This window comes from Rhynchophorus ferrugineus, unplaced genomic scaffold (genome assembly GCF_030347505.1).
Source record: "Rhynchophorus ferrugineus isolate W39M unplaced genomic scaffold, kcgeb_rfMv2 rfM9, whole genome shotgun sequence".
Lineage (NCBI taxonomy): Eukaryota > Metazoa > Arthropoda > Insecta > Coleoptera > Curculionidae > Rhynchophorus > Rhynchophorus ferrugineus.
Window position 1 is genome coordinate 6,755,526 of NW_027472588.1, and position 22,488 is coordinate 6,778,013.

At 31.7% G+C, this 22,488-nt stretch overlaps 1 protein-coding gene across 1 annotated transcript in view; it reads left to right on the forward strand.

The window, feature by feature from the left end:
• Nucleotides 1-22,488, forward strand: part of Rpn2 (Regulatory particle non-ATPase 2) — a 172,855-nt gene that overhangs the window by 22,280 nt on the left and 128,087 nt on the right. Inside the window, exons 9-10 of the mRNA XM_076413260.1 lie at nucleotides 1,528-1,743; nucleotides 18,202-18,266. Of these exons, the coding sequence (XP_076269375.1) occupies nucleotides 1,528-1,743; nucleotides 18,202-18,266 (281 nt within the window). The remainder of the gene's footprint in view (nucleotides 1-1,527; nucleotides 1,744-18,201; nucleotides 18,267-22,488) is intronic.

Consider the following 22,488-nt stretch of genomic DNA (forward strand, 5'->3'; position numbering starts at 1 on the left):
TAACATAAATCTAAATAACATCAACACCTCATTACACTACACAAGATCAAACGGTTTCATTCTTTTAAGTTTGTGTCCTATTCTGGTGAGAATGGAGTCCGTCCTCATGTCTTTTTGCACTTCTCTCGATTTCCTGGTTGACAGTCGGTATCTGAAGGTCTCGATGTAAGTAATCGGTCCTGCAGTATCTTGGTGCACCAAGTTGCAATACTTCCCAGGACTTTGTTCTGGAAAACTTGTATTCATATTATTTTTTGCGGAACATCTCTGTAATTAAATTCCACATGTCCTTATAGGTTACAATGCTTGCTCGTGCAATAGCAATTTATTATGTACTGATAATTGTGATTTTATTCCAATTAACCAATGTATTTTCTTATATTTTAAGAATTTTATTGTCCAACTCAACTCAACTCAACTTTTATTGTCTCATGTCCAACCTTGTCAAAGATTATGTCGGGGTTACGTTTAAGAATAGATCTAGACATTTTTTTCTGTCATAAGGTTGCTTAATGATTCCTGTAGTTACGTGAACCTGAAATTACCGAATGTCTGTTTATAACATTTATTATATTTTTATAATTGTTTATAACTTCTTTTGCGTTTACAACAGGAAGTTTTCAAATACCTAGCTTTCAAGTAGGAGGTTTTGTGGTCATAATAATTTCAGTCATCTTCCAAATATCTTAATCAAGTTGATGAGATTTATAACTTGTCATCAGCTCTTGAACGAAGGATTTTGTCATAAGGATTTCTGATTTGTCGTTAGTGTGCCAGCCATTTCAGGGCGTAATATTAGTAGTAAGCTTAGAAAACAAATTTGGAGCTTTGTTAGTACCAAATCATATTAAATAAGACAATTGAGTTCAAACATTTCCAAGACCAATTAAAGTTATAATTATTAAATTCTTAAATAAAGTCTATTAGGATATCAAAAAGCTTACCACAGGAAAGAACATACATCTACTTAAATAAAACGGTTAGATACATCTCAGGCTAAATCGGGCAAAACCTACCTTATTCAGTTCTTTAACGAAATAATTTTGACTAGTCGTAATATGTGGATACAAAAACATTATTTCTTTATTTGGGTGGACATTAACTCTGCATCTTCAATAATAAAACCAAAAGACCAGCAGATAATAATATTTGCTTACATTCGTTTAAAAATAATAATGCGTTAAGAAGCCTTTAATTATGCTTTAAACATAATTTTTCGCTTTTCAAGCTTTCGAGCTTATAAGAATAATCAGTATTACTGACAAATATCTAAAGCAAGATTCTTTGTTTGTTATATAGCGTTTGAAGGAGGTAGAGAGTAGTTCTGTACTATTCTAAAAAGCCTTTATACTGATTAACGATAATTCTCTTTATTAATAAAACAGTAATGAAGAAAATTACTATTACTTTTAAATATACTATATATATATATATATATATATATATATATATATATATATATATATATATATATATAATTTACAAATGACACAAAAGCTTCATTTTATTTTTTTCCTTTTTTTTCAGTATGCCCTAGAGAGTCAGCACGAGAAAATTCTTCGGGGCCTGGCTGTTGGAATAGCTTTCAACATGTACGGCCGCCTTGAGGAAGCTGAACCGCTCATTCAGCAACTAACCACCGACAAGGATCCTATTTTACGTAGATCCGGTATGTACACAATCGCCATGGCGTATTGTGGAACAGGACATAACCAGGCCATCAGGAAACTTCTTCATGTGGCGGTAAGTTAATTATATTTACTTAAACAACCATGTTATTAATGTTACAAATTTAAATAAATATATATTTTTTAATTTACGTGCTCTGTGGTATAGTGTCTGCGAGTATATCTACTATATCAGATTTTAAATCAACTTTATTACAATGTGTGTTGTATCTAACTCGAAAATATTTAGTTCATATAAGTTAACTTTTTCATTAAATTGTCTAGACATGATATAACTATTTCAGAACGCGTCTCCTGAATTATTAATAAAGATTTTATGAATGGTCCTTTTATACAATAGAAAATGCTTTGAAAACAAATTATGTTTCATTTAGTTATTTATAGTGAATTGAAAATTTGTTAAAACAGTTTATCAAAGCAATTTTTTCGATCGCATATGGCAAACATAAAATGAAAACACCTAACGGTTAGACATACTAAACAAGATTGACTTAGGAAATAATCGGAAGGTAGAGAGAGGTATTTTTGAATTGAAATCTTTAGTAAGTCTATTATTGGAGTATTTACTTTTGAGTAGTCTGTGTTAACTTTAACCAGCTTAAAATCAAAATTATAGATAGGTTGATAGTTGTTTTAGATGCTTCTTTGACTTTTATCGTAATACTAATAAGTTGGGTAGCATCAGTTTTGGTCAAATTTAATTTATCTTAGGAAGAGTTAATTTTTTTGATTGTTGGAAGTTGTAGCAACTTCCTTGTAAAGATGTTGGTAAGCTTGATGTCGTGAAAATTAATACTATGTTACATACATTAGTTCTCTTGTCACTTTATTTCGAAGCAGTGTTATTTCATTTTTAATTATGTACACATTCACATCCCAACGTGTGTCGGAGTACATCCGGAGTACTTTGGATTTTCTAAAGTATCTTCAGAGTTAAGTATGCATTTGTATCTTGGATGTTTTTCATAAATAGCAGTTATTTAATGAGATTTTCACTTCATTTGACTTGATTCTGTCCTTATTTGTCCATTTGGTGATATTGTAAATAACAATTCGAGAGCTGTTTGTGACATAATCAAGTGTGGGTATAGGATATCATTCCTATACATTTTTGAAAGATAAGTGGATATTGTTAATGTGGGAATAAGGATAAATAGTAGTGAAAACCATCTTAAAACATCTTTGTGACTTCCCTAAGTCGGGGTATCTCGGATTTCAACGTTTTGAAAGAGGTAATTTTTATATAGTTAATAGAGAAGGCACTGTAGCGAAAGGAAAACAAAAATAGGAACGGAAGTAGTTCTAGCAACATGTTTCAAAGTCCCTGAATATTTTAATAGTATATCTACCGTCGTATCCACCTGAAATAGCCCTTTTGTATCATCAAATACTTCCAGAAAGATAAAGAAAATGTCAACATGTTTTCAAATTAATATATTATTACTAGTCGTTGTTGGCTGGCAATTTGTCTCTACAGCGACCTAAAATCTAAAACTAGCTATTTATCTAGGAAATCTCTAATAAAATAAAATAAAAGTTAGTACCACTTTTCAGTGTTTTTCTTATTTAATTCACTACACAACTACACGAGATCATAGGGTTGGGTTTTATCCAGCCTGCGTCCTAGTTTGGTATTATCCAAGCACACCACATTGTTGCAGTACTTCAGTGTTAACATAGGAGTGGAGTCTTTGCTTGTTGGATGTCTTGTTGCCAATCTCTTGATGCGTGTATGAGACAGTTGGAATCCGATGTTCTGGGTGTAATTGTTCCAGTAGTATCGTTGTGCATCCGCAGTATTTCTCATTTATTCCTAGATAAACCCTATTAACAGAACTTGTTTTAAGTACTCTGGATATTACTGGGTGCAGTGAAACTGCTCGAGTCTATGGTTATCTATTACTATATAATGCATTGCAGTTCCTTAAATTGAATTCCTAGTTCTTCAGAATAAAAAATAATGAATTAGTTCCAGCCGTTCCTCCAACGGCCGTAATGTTGTTGACTTTTTCCGGAATTTTTAATTAGCATTTTTAAAGCTAACAAAGTAATGAAGACGCTGTTAGCGTTTGTCGAGAATTCTTTCTATTGTTCCCGTTGCCGTTCCATTCGTGACCGAGATAAAACTGAACAGTATTTTCTCAGTTGAATTATTGTTCTTGAAGTCCAAAACACAAAAGATTGCTTATTTCGGGACGGTCGGTACCCGGGAACTGCGCGAGTGTACTCGAGGAATTATTTCGCAGCGTCCGCCATAGTGTTTGGCCAAGATGTCGGAATAATTCCCGGTCCTGAGGATTTTATTAGTCCCGTGGAGAGATAAATGCGTCGACAATTTTGCCGTTTCACAGACCGCTTGTCGCCTTAATGAGATTTAATTGTTGTTTTAAACTGTTTAATTGTTAGGTTTGGTATTTGATTATTGATTTGTCGGTTTTTTGCCGCATTTTTTTTAAAAAGGAATTCACTTATTTGAAGTTGAAGCTTTAATTATTGAGAAAAGAATGAATTTTTTATTTGTTGATATCAGTTTAGTTTGTGAATTTCGGTTCAGAAGTTTGGATGCACCCTATTTTTAGTTGACATAAAAATATCGTGTTGGGATAGGAGTTCACGTTGTTTGAATTCCTTATTCCATTGTTAAAAAGTTAGTCTATTGATATGGTTGTCTAACACGTCACATTCCTTGGTAACAGAGTGAATACTATTTACGTTTAAAAGCTGAATTACCCCACAATTTCAGCCGATATACTTCCATATCTAATGAATATTCAGTGATTTTAAAAGAAAGGTATGAAAACATGAAACTAATTTTAAACTTGCTTGAAAGATTGTGCTGATTTGAAAGTTATTGCTATTGCTTGAACTACGAAGAGGTTTCACGAAATATTGTTGTTTTCTCTCTTTGTGGGACAATAAAGACACCAAAAACAACTACGAAGTTGGCGAAGATTGGCCAAAAAGAACAGACTTGTGGTAAATCAAACCTTAAATATGAACCTCTTCTTCCACAAGAAAATGTGGTTCTTGCACCCTTACATATAAAACTTGGTTTAATGAAAAATTTTGTCAAGGCCATAGATAAAAATGGTAAATGATTTTTGTAATTGAAAACTGTTTTCTCTAAATTAAGTGATGCTAAATTAAAATAAGACATTTTTGTTGGCCTACAAATAAGAAAACTTATAAAAATAATGAATTCGATGAAAATCTTATCGTAAAAGAGTTAGCGCTTTGGTTATCTCTAAAGAAATTCATGTCGCGGAATGTCTTTAAAAATACATTTCTTGCACTACCATTTGGATTTTTCTTTTCAAATATCAGAACGGTGAGTGACGAACAAGGCGAACGCTTTCACTAGGATATAAAACAGATAGAAGAGTTTTATCAGGGAAGATGGAGTGCCAAATTTTTAGCAGATTACTGCTGGTTTCTAATGAAAGAGGATTTTACTGTTCACCAGAGAAAAAGTTAATATTTTGTTTTTGTTTTAGAATATGTGGCTCATTTTTTACTATTAACTACGTGAACCTGAGCTGTTACTATTTTTTAAATAAAATTAATAATACAAATAAATAAGTATGATTTAAAATGTTTCTTACTATCTTTATTTATTTATAGTACTTTAATTTATTATAACTTTAAAATAGCATGTGTTACAAAAAATGTTACCAAAGAACAAAAAAAAATTGTTACACAGTGTAATCAACAAAATTACTAGTTTCTTATCAATTGTTTCGTATTAAAAAAAAATGGCAGCTGTGTTTTATAACCACAAAATTTATCGCCAGAACTTGATTTGTTAAAACAGGTAGTCTTAGTGATTGTTTCTTTTTTTCCTTCTTAATTTAATTTTTTAAATATGCGTTTATTATTTGAAAAACTACTAGTTTAGAATTAATTGTACTTTATAACGTTCATGTAATAGTTAAAACAGTTCATAATAATTCCTCCTAGGTAATAATGATTCGAAAATTCAGCTTCATTCATTCATAGTATTCCGGAAAATATGTGAAAATTACGGAAAATATATTTTGATCTTATCGATGGTGGGGAATAAAACGCGGAAGTAAGAAATATAATAAAAATATTTCCATATATTTGCCATTGAGAAAAAAAGAAGGCGTTCGGGTAATTTGCATATTTCATCTTGGATTGGAGTTTTATCAGATGCAGAATTTCTCACCCGAGTTTTATTGGGTTCATTCATTTTTATTCAATTTCACATTCAGAAATTAAGTGAATAAAAATAATTTTTAGACTGTTTATTTTGCGTTGACACTAGTAGTAGTTCCTGCAAGTTGTACTATCATAACAGGTAAATTGAAAAGTCCTCGGCTTACCATAGTAGTAATTTTGTTGACAAAATTAGTTTTTTTATTCAATTCATAATTCCGTTCAAAGGTGATACACTGATTATAGCGACCTTCCAACTTTTCGATACCATTTTTGTGGTACGATTTGTCCTTTGCTTCAAAATAGGCCTTAGTTTCGGCGATCACCTATTTATTCGCCGAAAATTTCTTCCCAGCGAGCATTCTTTTAAGATATGAGAACAGGAAATAGTTGCTGGGGGCCAGATCTGGAGAATACGGTTGATAAGGAAGCAATTCGAAGCCCAATTCATGAATTTTTGACACGGTGCATTGTCTTGGTGAAGCAGCACTTTCTTTTTATTTAAATGCGGCCGTTTTTCGGCGATTTCGTCCTTCAAACGGTCCAATAACGCTATGCAATAGTCGTTGTTGATGGTTCTTCCTTTTTCAAGGTGGTCAATGAAAATTATTCCATGCGCATCCCAAAATACAGACGCCATAACCTTGCCAGACGACTATTGCGTTTTCCCACGCTTTGGAGCGTGTTCATCGTGTGCAGTCCACTCGGATGACTGTCGATTGGCCTTCGGAGTGAAATGATGGAGTAATGTTTTGACCATTGTCACATATCGACCAAAGACTTGAGTTTATTACGCTTGATCATCTTCAAATACCGCTCCGAATCATCAGCTCGTCGTTGATTTTGGTCAAAAGTGAGCTCGTGCGTCACCCACTTTGCACAGATCTTTCTCATATCCAAATATTCGTAAATGATATGATGTACACGTTCAGTTGATATCTTTGGAGTATCTGCTATTTTATTCAATTTAAATTTACGGCCATTCAAAGTCATTTTATGAATTTTTTAAATGTTTTCGTCTGTAACAACCTCTTTTGGGCGTCCACTGCGTTCACCGTCTTCGGTGCTCATTTCAGCACGTCTAAACTTAGCATACCAATCCTGATGGTTTATTTTCCTGGGGCAGTGTCCGGAAACTCGACATCAAGCCAAGTTTTTGCTTCAACTGCACTTTTTCCCTTCAAAAAGCAACATTTTATCAACACGCGAAATTACTTTTTATCAAATTTTTTCACAATAACAAAAATTGCTTCACTCAAAATGCTGTGATTCACAAACTAATAATCCGACAGCTGTCAAATTTGTACACGCATCTTTTGAGGGTTCGGGCTAACTTAAAAACACATGGATTTAATTCTAGTAGCGCCATCTATGTGTCAGTCCGGGGACTTTTCAATTGACTTGTTATCATGTAAATCGTCCCGAAAATATGACAAAAACATCTAGATTAGAATACCCCATTAATTAAAGCCTTTACTTTCGTGCAAATATAATGGATTTTTTTTCCATGCACATTATTTCCCGCCAATTTGTAAAATCATTAAGATCGTTATACTGACAAGTACTTCAACTGAATCCCTAACCATCCGAAACACAAATTCTTTGTATAGTTATTTAAAGAGATTTCGCGACATTTTCGCGTTTATGGGGACATCAGCAAACAATGAAAATTCTTGTTCCGTTTTCTCTCGATTACAGAGTTTGCGGGGGAAACAACATTAAAACGCCTTTCTGTTATTCGCAAGGTCTTTATTAGCGACGTCGAATATGCATACGTGATTCGAAACAACAATTTCTCGTCTAGACGTTTTAATCAAAGTTTATATTTGCTATAGGAAATGCCTTTTTTTTAAGGTCCATCAACTTAACATTTAGTAAACGTACTTTCCGAAAGTTTCGATTATTTATTTCGAACTGTTGGCGACCCAGCGAGAATAGTTTATGAGGTATTTTTGAGCACTTGAAAATAATGTCGCGGGATCTTTTACTATTTCATCCGCGGATGACAACTTAGTGCTTTACTCGTCTTAACTTATTTTATTTTGGTTTTTTAAGTTAGATTTCAGAACGAAATTCAGTTTTGATACTTTTTCGATGTAACACCATCACTCATTCAAAACCATTTCTTCTGTGTACACTATGGATTTCGAGGACCAAAATATAATCATCGGGAGCAAAATCCGGCTTGATGGTAACCGGTTTGATGAAAGAGTAATTACTTCAAATTTTAGTGGCGCGGATTCCTTTTTTGACCGGATTTGATGACTGTCATTTCAAAGTTTTGTTGTTATATCTCGTCATTACTAGTCATGACCTTTTTTTGCGGAAAAAACAGTATGATTTTCAAGAAAATGGAACCATCTTTTAGGCAATTTTTGGCTGCCATCCCAGAAAACTGTTTCATTTTTTAACTTGGAAATTGGCGTGTTATAATACAGGCGTGTTATTGTGCTGTCAAATTACTTTACTGTGTCTTCAGATCCATTCTGGGCTTTTTTCGACCAATTTATAGTTGATATTGATCTTTTGTTGTCGGAAGCTATTACTGTTAACTGTTTCGCTAGATTTTGACAGTTCATAATATGCCACACCACTCTAATTCTATCAAACACAGAGTATTGTCTTTCGACGATTTGGCCTTGGATAACCATTATTTTTAATTTATGACGGTTAAATCTATGACGGTGTTACTTTCGCAAAATATGACATATATTTTGGAGCAATAATTGAAGCTTTTAAGTTTGACGTTAGTAAAATAAAACGACACATGCGATATTTGTTAGAGAAATCAGTAATGACTTTCCGGTACACCTGGTATATAGAGAGCTGATCATATACAGATAAACTTTTAACATTTCTACAATATTATAAAAACGAGGCTAAGTGATCGGTTTGGTATATATAGAATCGAAAATGGTTCTTTCCTAAAAATATATCTGTAGTTTTGGGCAGAATAAAGTATGAGTTGGGGAAAGAGTAATTACGGATTTTTTATGTGTTTAAATAACCTAAAATGCTATAAAATAATTTTAAATTATTTAGTAACATTTTCTTATGTTATATGGGAATAATATATCTTAACATATATTATTTTTAACATATATATCTGCGGCTGTATCTATATAAAATAGTCGAATCTTGAATATAATATTAATTATATATAACATTAATTTATACATAATAATGCAATGGTAAAGGCCAGTCCCACCACACTATCTTGCGGCACTCTCGCTTTTATTTTCTTCAGTTGTGAATAGGTAGATTGAAAAGTGAGAAAATATTGAGATTTTTCATCGAGATTTGGAAATAGGTTCCACTAACCAGGTCATTAAAAATCGATCTAGAGTCACCAACAAAGACTTTTTCACCATGGTGAGGTAGATGACTGAACAGCACTAAGCCTTTTGAGCTGGTGTAGTATAATGTTAGTGGAAAAGAAAATTTTGTTTTGCTACTTGTGTACGCGTAGTGTAAATAAGTTGATGGACCCTAACAGTCTTTTTTTACGAAAATCGATTATTTTGTAGTAACTTAGAACTGCCTAATACTACTCACTAAACAAGTCTTGTTCTCAATTTGTCACCTGACAAAAGTTTTATAAATACATTTACCACTAACAATAAATGAACAAATTCCCATATTCAAAACTATTTTTAGTGTTTTTGATCACAATAATAACATGCAGCTTGAAATCTCAAAAAGTAATATAAAATCAAGAACAATTAGTTAGCCGACTTATAATTGAGATTATCCATAAGGTAAGAGTGGAAAATCTGACAAGGAAAACGCGGAAACTGCTTGGTGGCGCAGTGGTAAAGGCGTCAGGACGACTACTGACCTACTGTTGCGTTAGTCGCGATTTTCAATCCTGCTGGGGCATGGTCGTAAACTTTATGTTTGTGATTGTGCTAGACAAGAGTGTAAAATCCTATAAGAAAAATGATCCCAGTCACGCCAGTAACCAGGCTGGGTAAGACCGGATGTCTTCTGGGATGATTTCTAAAGTTGGTCACTCGCCAGTCGGTAGGCTTAATGCAGAGGACCGTGGTTCGGAGCCCACGTTTAACAGTAGGTCCAGTCTAGATAAACCCTAGTTTGTTAAAATTTTGTTTTGTATTGTTTACTTACTAAAGACGCTTTCAAGAATTATATATTTAAACATCCAATATAAATGCAGCGACCCATCCACATTAGCGATTATGCAAAGATAACAACGATTCATAACCTTTTATAACGGTCCGGGATTAAAATGTTATAAATACCAACAGATAAGAATCGGAATAATCGTAAAAACTTAAGACGTCCTAAGACGCAGGAGCACCGGGGGCGGCAGCATCGGCGGCGTTGTTGTATTGAAGCGGAAAAAGAAAGACCATAAAAAAGCAATATAAAAAAGTACTGTTAAAGCGTTTTTCGGAAACTTGTAACTCCCCGAGCAATTACTTCGACCTTCTTCCTCGACGGGGAAAAAATATTGTCGAAATCCATAAAAATACAATTTTCTAAATACGCTAAGAAGTCGCGAGCAGGAACGGCAGTAGCAGGAGAGGCAGGATCCCGTTTCGACCATAGATGTTATATTCGGGCGGATGAAACAAATACGAAAATAATTTTACGATCAGAATTTAATATAAAATAACATGTAACTCCCAAGTCTTTTAAAATAAAACGGAAAAAAATGTAAATTACACATGTACTGAAAAGTCCGGGGCCTATTACATAGATGGCGCTAGTTTTATTGCATTCACAGTTTTTCCAGTTACTACTAACTGTCAACAAATTTCATGATATTCTATTTATAAGTTTGTTTATGATTGTGCTAAGAGTGACACAACTTTTGTTACTTTCGAAACAATGGATCAAAAACAATTTCCTGTTTTAATTTTACACTGCTTCTTGATGGAAAAAAAATTCTTTCAAGCGAAGCAATGGCTTGAAAAGTGTTATAAGGCCTTCGCTCCATCAGAAACAACAGTAAAGCGTTGGTTTGCTGACTTCAAACATGGTCGTAGAGACACCGATGATGCAGAACATAGTGGACGTCCAAATGAGGTGGTAACACCAGAAAGCCTAAAAAAAAAAACATTAAATCGTTTTGGGCGATCGAAAAGTGAAGTTGCGCGTGTTAGCTAACATCATAAAAATATCAGAAGAACGTGTTGGTTCTATATTGTATGAGTATTTTGCATGAATTTAACTTCCAATTGCTCCCACATCCGCCGTATTCGCCAGATTCGACTCTCAGCGACTCTGGCTGTTCGCAGACCGCAAGAAAATGCTCACCGGTAAGAAATTTTGCTTGAATTAAGAGGTTATCGCTGAAACTGAGGCCTATTTTGAGACAAAAGATAACTCGCGTTAGAGTTAGAGCGGCGTTTTAGTGATTGTGTGGCTCTTGATGGAGTTTATTTTGACTAATAAAGCCAATTTTCAAGAAAAGAAAAAGCGTTGTCTTTGACACTATTCAGATTATGTAAACATGTATTATCAGTGTTGATTATATTCTATCGAAACCCAATAGGATGATTTGAGAGATGTTATCCACAACTTTTTCATCTTTCTGGTATCGAGGCTATTGTGCTGTTTTGTATTGGATCTTAAATGCATCCATGTGTAATTGGAAAACTATTATTAACATAATATTTTCATTAATAAATATCCGTGATTTAAATATGTGCAGACATTAATTTGTTGGCGCTAAAATTGATAAAAAAACGATATATAGTCTTTATAGTTTTTTTTTGTAAGAACCTGCCTCTATTGTCTCCAAAATAAATTAAAAGAGAAACTAAGAGACCTCAACGTACCCTCAGGGAGTCGCTTTAGTACAAGACAACATTCATTACATGGCTTTATCATGGCTTGAAGTTCAATTAAGAATGACCTACGTTTAGTGTTTGCCACCGTCTCGACGTCTGATATAGACAGAGAGGTTTCTCAAAAAAATATCCCAAGAAAATATGGTTTAAAATTTATCGTTCATGAGCAACTTGCTTGGGTGAAATTAGTTCTTTTTTTCGACTATTATTGGCATGAAAAAGGCGTAAAGGTATAATGGCTTCTTGATATTTGTTATCAATGTCATGTTTTATGATAAAAATTAAATATATCAACACAGTATGCCATGGTTTTTGATGGTTAAACTGAATCAGGGATCATCGGCTTACTTTCTTTCATGGTCGATTCATAATATTCATAGTTATATAATTCTGCAGAAATTAGAACAACTAATAGTTAGGAAGTGCTCTGTATGGTCTGTCTTGAATGTCTACGGGTTAATCGGAATTACGAGGGTCACTATTTATATTTCGGGAATAGAAAAAAAAACAAATAGTTAAGCTGTGATTATATTTTTATTGTTTTTGAAAAATCTCGCATAATGCGAATATCTAATAAATCCGCAATCAACATGAGATTTCCCGCATATTGGGGAATTCCTTACAATCTGGCAACGCTGCTTGAGAATAAAATTGGTGTCTTAAATTGAGACAGATTGGATTAGTCTGGAAGTTTTGATGCATCCACTATATCGCCTGGACCTTGTCCTGTCCGACTACCATTTGTGATGGACGCTACAAAACTTATTTAATGCTGTAAAGACGTCTTCAAAGAGAGCTTGGTTGAAGGATACATTACTCGTTTTCCTAGAAATTTCCCATTAAAAAAAATGAAGTTTTTAATAGAATCATGCAACTAAAATGAATATCCGTTTAACTTGTGTCCCAGCCACGCCTTATTTAATAAATTCGTCGGCGTAATCTCACAATCAATCTGTCTTTAATTAAAATTAACCGGGAGGCTTCCGGTTAAAGCGTATAAATTTGGAAATGGGGCCCGCGAAAACCCGCGTCCCTTTTCGTTTTCGAACGGTTTCGTTTCTTATTATTTATGCTTATGAAACCATAAAGGGATTTTGCGGACGGGCTGATTGAGCGAGAGGAATTTTACCGTTCGCGAGATGCTGTTCGCGCGTAATTGCATTAGAATCGTAAACGTTCCGGAATGGAAAATGTTTGGAAAAAATTGGAATTTAAAGACGAGATAAAACAAGACCATATTGTGTGATTATTATGGTGGACCATATATACTTCGTTCAATAAAACAGTGAACTGACGTCATCTAAATAGGTGACGTCAAAACCTCGCAATATTGACGCATTAACTTTGTAATAACAATTTTTGATGCTTACAACGCTTTACTTTTTTCGTATTTTTAATAAATTTTGCTTAAAACTATGAAAGAGAAAATGGGCATCATAAACTATTAAATTATGAGAGATATTTAATATATAAATATTCTTTTAGTGTATTTATTCAGGCGTTTTAATTTTAACAACTTCTTTGTTTTATCTAGATGTTTTTTAATCGATTTTGTTATATACAACTCTTGATGCTAATATTATATTTCGTTATAGTATATGAACTTTATCAAACTATAATTTTATAAGTTGTGTAAATGTCGTTAAAATATTGACAAATAAGAAAACTTGTTGGCAGCTAAATATTATAGTTTTATCTTCCGTTTTAAGAGAGTTCTTGAAATATTTACAGTATTTTTTTAATTTTATTGTAATTTTTAACGATTTATAATACGATTATTTATATATTATTTATGCTTTTATTCTTGTTTTTAATTAATTTCGGTTAAAATTATAAAAAAGAAAAAGGTTATCATAAACAGTTAAGTTATGAGGGATATTTATATTTTATCTGAGTATTTTTAGTATATATTTCAGGCCAGTTTTAATTTTAATAAAGTTTTTATGGTGGGTAAATTGGTATTGAATGTTGTACGACGGAGGAAGGAATTCTTTTAAATTAAACATTTTTTATGCAATTTGGATTATCTCGTAATAGTACGAACAGCTGACATATAGTCTATTCAAAGTTATTTTGCACATACGTCACTTTAATTGTTTAAAATTCATGAAGTCAAAACCTCGCAATGTTGCCGCATCAACTCTGAGTTTTAGTTCAGTTTGGCTTTGACATACAAAAAAATTCTAATTCTAAAAACTACAGAGAACTACTAAAACAAAATGAGAAGGAAAATATTGTCTGATTCTAAAACGAATTTACAAATTGCAGGCAATACATTAAACATCTTGATGACGGATGTACAAAAATACTTTGAATAGGCTATATATACTTCGTTCAATAAGACAGTCAACTGATGTCATCAAAATTCATGAAGTCAAAACCTCGCAATGTTGCCGCATCAACTCTGAGTTTTAGTTCGTTTTCAACAAAATTTTCATCTAAATAAAATAATGAAACGAAAATGTTATCAAACATAATTTATTTTAATATTATAGCATATCTAATGCATATATTATCGAAGGACTTAAACTACAATCAATTATACAGTCATAGTAGTTTGTAGGTTAGGGTTGAGTTTTAGTATATATACGCTGAAATGACCTTGAATGACCGTAAATTGAGATTGAATGAATTAGCAGACACTCTAAGGATATCAACTGAAAGTGTACATCATATCATTCAAAAATATTTCTTCGGAATGAAAAAAAAAGTGCTGCTTCACCAAGACGATGCACCGTGTCACAAGTCAATGAAAACGATGGCAAAAATCCACGAATTGGGCTTCGAATTGCTTACTCATCCGCTGTATTCTCCAGATCTGGTCCCCAGCGACTGTTCTCAGATCTCAAAAGAATGCTCGCATGAAAGAATGGGAAGAACTTGTCATCGAATGAAGAGGGGATCGCCGAGACTGAGGCCTATTTTGAAGCAAAGGACAAATCGTACTACAAAAATGGTATCGAAAAGTTGGAGGGTCGCTATAATTAGTGTATCACCCTTGAAGGGAATTATGTTGAATAAAAAAACTAATTTTGCCGAAAAAATATGTTTTACTATGGTAGGCCGGGGATTGCCTAATTACATCTATTATACTTTAACTAAAGACTAAAAATAATAGATCCTTTACGATATTCTGTAGTAAAACACCGTTTTATCAACAACAATTTTGTTCCATTTGGCTTTTCAAAGTCTAGAACGAACAGGAAGTAAAAATGTCGTTCATTTATTCATGTATTCATGGAAAACGAAGCAAAATTACTCTACCGACTTAATATACATGTACGGAACATAAATCACTGGCAATTTTTTGATACCTTGACAATTCCCATTTTTGTTTGGTCGGCACAGATTCCATTCTCCACGTTTACTATGCAGAATAAAATTCACGAGCCTGGATACATATCTATATATATATATACGTGTGTGTGAGCGTGTGTGCGTATAACCACGAGGATTTTTCTCCAAAAATATTGAGGGAATAAACTGATTATATGTGCAGCAGCGGGCGTAGTATCAAAGGATAGAAATGAAATTTTGATGGAGGTAGACATAATATAATTTGAATAATGGTATTGTGGGAAATGTTCGAATTTTGTTTAATAAAGTAGTATGTTTAATATATCATATATATAGCGCTGTTAAGATGGCGTATTAAAGTAGGACGCTCGCTAAAGAAAAGAATGCGAAGCATTTTTCTGGTAATATTTTGGGGTTTGACATTTTGAATAAATGAATGATAAAATAATATTATTTTCATTGTGTTTCACGTAGAAGTTTTTTTAGGCCTCTCAATTCTGGACTTTCTAATTTTGTTTTTCTTGATTATCTTCCATGATATTTTCATTTCAAGATAATTCATGGAATTAATTGATTAAATTCATTTAGAAAAACCTGAAAGAAAAACGAAAACACTTTATTCTGCACGTAATATTTATCACACATTCATACAGAAGTTTCATTCATTTCAATTAAATAGCATGCGTTCGAAAAAACCGCGCCAAAGCCGGAATAAGGCAAGTACAGGCGATCACCTAATTGAATTAAAGCAAATGGAGTTTGCAGCGAAATCCGACATAACCAGAATTTTCGTAATTAACCTGACAATGGCTACGCGTACGCGCGCACTGATACCCACACACACACAGGCACGTATAAAGTCGGGGCTTTCCAGAATGGGCGCGTCTTCTGAATGACGGATTTCACCAACGCTAATTCCCACGTATAATACCAGTTAATTTTAATTCGGTTGCTTCACCTGCGTATTACGAACACGCCCGTGGAGTAATGGCACATAATTAAATCAATTTCTTGTCTTCAGTTAAAAAACAGTTTAATTAAATTTCGTTTGTTTGAATCTCTTTAGTCGAACGAACTGGCTTGATAAAAACAATGAGATTTTGTTTCATTTGTGCTGGTAATACTGGTTCAGGTTATTCATAAATATAAATTAAAACTTGGATTGGGTTTGAGTTTTTGGTGTTTTTCCCTATTTTAAATTACTAATATCTTGAGAAACAGAGATTGCAATGACACCGCTGATGACGGACGCTCGTTTGAAAGGCGACAGTTATTATTTTGAGTGCTTAAATATGAAAATTGCTTCAGTAAATCGTGGACAAAGGGTCGTGAAGAAAAAACGTAACGAACTTGTTCCCAAATCCAATACCGTAGCAATTGTTGTAGAAGATATACATTAATAAATATACAGAAACATTGATTTATTACATAGTAAAGCAAAGTTTGAATAAAATCTGAGGTGACGTGCCGAGAAAAAATGTCAACCACAAATATGGTTAAAGACGGGCACATAATTGTCGTACCACAAGATACGTTAAACGTTTAGCTACACTACACTACTAAACGTAATTTAACATGTTAAATATAGTGGTTGTTTTGCATGTGTTTAAATGCTTAAATACTTTATACTTATATGTCCAAATGAAGTACTTTGAATAATATCCTTCATTTCACACTTTAACACTCACAAGAAGACAAAGTCTAAAAAAAGTTTAAATTGAATACGATTATATAACAGGTTACTTCAACCGTCTGAAAGGGACTATAATTGTGAGAAAACCCTTCGGGTAATGATTATTTCAATCCTATCGGATATTAAACTATGCATTATGGGTGGTTTTGTCGGAATTTTCCTAATATAAACGAGCAATTTTTATATATTAACAACACTTTCCTTCAATTTTAAATCCTGTTCTTGTTAATTACTTGTCAATCTGACGTAAAGACCTAATGATAACAATGATGTATTTCTTTGACTTTGTCTGTCTTCTGTCCTGAATAATTAATTAATATGGTTCTTGTTAATTTTTTTATCATATTTAATGATTTCAGAATATGATTTTGTGTTTTTAATAAATTTCGCTTAAAATTATGAAAGAGAAAATGGGCATCATAAACTATTAAATTATGAGATATATTTAGATTTTAGTTTTCTTTTACTGTTATTCAGGCGTTTTAATTTTAACGACTTCTTTGTTTTATCTAGATATTCTTTAATTGATCTTGTTATATACAATTCTAGATGCTAATATTATGGATTGTTTCAGCCTATGAACTTTATCAAACTATAATTTTATAAGTTGTGTAAATGTCGACAAATAAAAAAACTTGTTGGCAACTGAATATTATGGTTTTAGCTCAATATTTCCATTATTTTTTAAATTTTATTTTAATTTTTAACTAACTATGCTATGAATTATTTATCCATTTATTCTTGTTTTTAATTAATTTCAGTTAAATTATAAAAAAGAAAAAGGTTGTCGTAAACCATCAAATTATGAGAGATATTTATATTTTATCTGAGTATTTTTAGTATACGTTTTCAGGCCAGTTTTAATTTTAATGAAGCTTTTATGATTTTACTTGGTAGAATGATAGAAATATAAATACATTTTTAGTTTTTTTTATGCGTACAATTTAATTTGTACCGTGTTGCAATTATAGTGGATTTTTTGATATTTATATTAGGTCACATTAGTCATTTATTTCAGAACAATATAAATGTAATGCTAACCTTTGTTCTACATATTTTTTAAATGTTTGATTTAACAGTAAATACTAGATTAAAGCGAATTTTACATTTCTACAAACTGTATTTGGCGGTATATTCGCTGTCATCTAAGACGTGAATTGGCTGTTTTTACAGAAGGACTATATAAAATGGGTATTTAAAAAAGATATTCAGGTTTTTAATTTACTCAAATCGAATGAACGAACGAATTATGTGTTTTTTGATATGTTACTGGACAAAGGTATTAGAGAATTCAAGGAAGTTTAATTCGAAATAACTTGAAGATGTCGAAAGTCGTTAGGAAACACCGAGGTTGCATGAACTATACATACATTCATATAAATATACTTTAATGAAGTGATATATTATGATATGTTTTTAAATATTAAACGTAATTAAGAGTTTTTTAAAATTTTCATATTTTAAGCATATTCTCCTGTATTTACGCTGTTTATACGAAAGAAATGAAGTCGTATTTTTATTATTTCAGGTTTCTGATGTAAACGACGATGTACGCCGCGCTGCCGTTACCGCTCTGGGCTTCCTTTTGTTCAGGTAAGTTTTTTGGTCTGTTTTTTTTTTGAGTCCGTATCGGGATTTATTTCGAAGGGATAAAGTCGAGTTTTTGCATGGCACGCGATTTCGCCAAGTAAAAATCAAAATATTTTCGATGGGGATCGAGTGGGATGACGATTAATGCGTATCGCCGGCTGGATCTCGAACGACCAATGAGGTAAATGTATTTTCGATGGCCGTCATCGGACGTGTATTGTTACCGAAGCTGTTGTTTTTTCATTAGGTTTTGCATTATCAGATTTTTTAATTTTACATAAGCATAAGAAGAGCCATTCCTTCCCAGCATGAAGAACAATATATCTGCAATAAATTATTAAAAAATATTAATGATTAATCTTTTATAACTTTTTCACCTTTTTCTATCAACTTTTGTTCTCTTTTGGGCATTGGACAACGTTCTGTCTCTTTTTAAGTAGGGTAAAATAAGAACGAAAAATCCACTCCGAGTTTTAAACGAATTTTACGTTTTTGCAAACTGTACTTGGCAGAATATTGGACGTCATCTAATGACGTGCACGGGTGTGTGTTTTATTGGAAGGCTTATTTACTGTATTGTCACATTCTGGAATGAAATTTCACAATACTTACCGAGCAAATTAGTGGAGCCAATGGCTCGAAGGCGTTGACAAGTAACAACACTTAATGGTAGCTTAATATTAGGGTTGTAAATTATTTTTTCAGTTTTAATATTATTGTTGAAATATTTGCATTGCTTTCCCGCGTTTTATGATATTTTTTAATGATTGTATAATGTGAATCATTTACCCTTTTTTTTGTATTTTTAATGAATTTCGTTTACAATTATAGAAGAGAATAAGAGCATCATAAACCACTAAATTATGAAATATTTATACATTTCTGTGTATTTTTAGTATACATATTTAGGGCAGTTTTAATTTCAATGAAGCTTTTATGATTTTACTTGATGGAAGAATAGAGTAATAAATACTTTTTTATTTATTTTTTTATCAGTATAACATCATTTGTTTTAATCTAGTAGTTTTGGTGATTTTTATATTGTCTTAGTAGTAGTTCTTCAATAAGTTTGTGGGAATTAAATTAAGTTAATTAATTATTAACCGCTAGCTCTTTGATGAAAATTGTTATATATAAAATGATTGTTTGATGGTTGATGTCAGAAGCAGTTAAATCGGGTGATTAGGAAAGTTGAATTAATTCGCATTTAACATTTTTTTGTGAGCAGGTGAGTTATCTGCTTTTTTCTTTAAACTGAGTATTTCTTCGTCGATTTTTGCTTTCATTTGGCCCAAAGAATTACAATTGTAATATTAGTTTATTTTATTAGTTTGACACTTTCTTGGCTTGGGATGTTTGGTAGAATTCAAAACAATTGGTTAGCTTTTTATTTTGCTTTGTACATAGTTATAGTTTTTATCCTTTCTGTTGGTAATAAACGTGACATCCACTGTGCACATAGCATACTCTGTATCCAAAATTTCTAAATTATATTTAATTCAATTTTAAAATGGCATTTTTGTTATGAAAAATAAAATATTGTCTCAAATTTTTAGTTATTCTGTTGACTAATTTTGAATCTAAGACATCGTGATTCCAATCTTATTAATTTTTAGTTAATTAATTAAAAACACAATTCTGTTTACGTTATCCCTGTCTTTTTTTTGCGTCGCTTCAGAGAAAGCTGTCACAATTGTCTAGACTAGACGCGATCTGGTTCTCTGCTTTCGCCTTCTTATGAATATTAAAATATTTTTATTATTTTCCATCCATTTTCGTTGAGACGTTTATTTAGTCCAAAGGTAAATATTCATTAAACGGAACGAAATCCTTATTTAATAGATTATGACAACAAATGTTATATAATATGATAATACGGCTCGTATTCTGGTAATATAATTTTGCTGGATGTCGGATTTGAGATATCTCCGTGTATATTTATGACTGTTTCGTTTGATATGCTTTTTAAAATATAATATTTATATATTGTTGAAGTAATAAGTTGGGGCTAGCCGCTTTAAAGTCGTATATATTTGTTAATACTTATACAGTGAAGCCATACTACAGTGCGATAGAAATATAATATAGCCCATAGAATGGCTTAGATATAAAGAAGTAAATTATATTCAGTCAAATGTTGTTATGCTTTGAAAGTGTGTATTTCTCAAGGTTATTTTCGTCATATTTTGCTATTTTGCGTATGGAAACTGAAAAATGCAACACGTGATCGGTGCTTAAGAGAATGCCAATGTCGAAAGTCGTTTGCTCGCCTTTATTCTCGAAATTTCAAATACCTTATCATGGAACACCTTCAAAAAGGCGATCTTTAAAATAGTCAATGTACAATATTCCAATATATAGTCTTATAATTTAGTGAATGAATGAATATCATTAATAGTGTACTTCAATATTAATGAAACATTGCGTTATTATGGTAAAATAACAGCTAATTATAATATATTTTGTCAGGCGTGACCTATAAATGTGGTTATTAACAACAGTAAATATTTGAGTTTCCTTCAAACTGGATCTAATATAAATATTTATCACTGATTAATTAAACGGTTTCGAGCATTCAACTCCGACCGAATCTCGCTATAGATGTATAGTTGTTTCGTTTTATTTATTTAAGTTAAGAATATGGTCGTATAGAAAAGGGTCTCGGTACGAGAAAATATAGTCAATTTTGAGAAATGTCGAACCTTAAGGGCGAAGCTAATGGCCCGTGAAGACAGAGGTTCCGGAAAACTTAATAAAGTCGAAGGACGTATAAAAGCGAAAATTGAAAAATTGTTTTGGCCAATTTTGTCCTAGATTTTCCTTAATATTGCTGCGAAGGTCCGGTATTGATGGATTCGATATTTACGGAAAAGTATTGACGATTTTTGGCTTTTAAACGAAAACATTATGGAAGAGGGCATTGTAATTTTACCGGTTTCAGTGTAACTAAACAATTCTTGTAGATTTTTTACCAATATACTGATTTATTTATTTTTGTAATATTACAAACCGACTTATCATTTATATAATATACTGACTTATCACTTATATAATATACTGACTTATCACTTATATAATACACTGAGTTATCACATATATAATATAATGACTTATTACTTAAGTAATATACTGATTTATCATTGATATAATACTGACTTATCATTTATATAATATACTGACTTCTGACTTATCACTTATATAATACACTGAGTTATCACATATATAATATACTGACTTATTACTTATGTAATATACTGATTTATTATTGATATAATACTGACTTATCATTTATATAATATACTGACTTATCATTTATGTAATATACTGACTTATCATTTATGTAATATACTGTCTTATTACTTATGTTGTATACTGATTTATCATTGATATAATATTGACTTATCATTTAAATAATATACTGACTTATCATTATATAATATACTGACTTATCACTTATATAATACACTGAGTTATCACTTATATAATACACTGAGTTATCACATATATAATATACTGACTTATTACTTATGTAATATACTGATTTATCATTGATATAATATTGACTTATCATTTATATAATATACTGACTTATCACTTATATAATATACTGACTTATCACTTATATAATACACTGAGTTATCACATATATAATATACTGACTTATTACTTATGTAATATACTGATTTATCATTGATATAATATTGACTTATCATTTAAATAATATACTGACTTATCATTATATAATATACTGACTTATCACTTATATAATATACTGATTTATCATTTATATAATACACTGAGTTATCACATATATAATACACTGACTTATTACTTATTTAATGTACTGATTTATCATTGATGTACTATTGACTTATCATTTATATTATATACTGGCTTATCACTTACATAATGTTATTTTATTCAAAAAAAGTTTGAAATAATTTTAATGTAGTATCATATAGTCAGTATAGTTGAGACTTTTTATGGACAGCATCATCTTGTATTCAGAGGCATTAAATTTAAACAATTTAACATATATACTGTAAAAACAATAATGATTACTATGTTATACTGATTTATTACTGATTATCGTGTTGGGGTATACTTCACAGGCAGTATATTTTAAGGATCTTGTGTAGAGTATTCTCTTTACTTTTGTTATATTAGTGCCACAATATTTTTTTTATTGATTATGCTGATTTATTATTCTGTTGCTGGTTTTGAT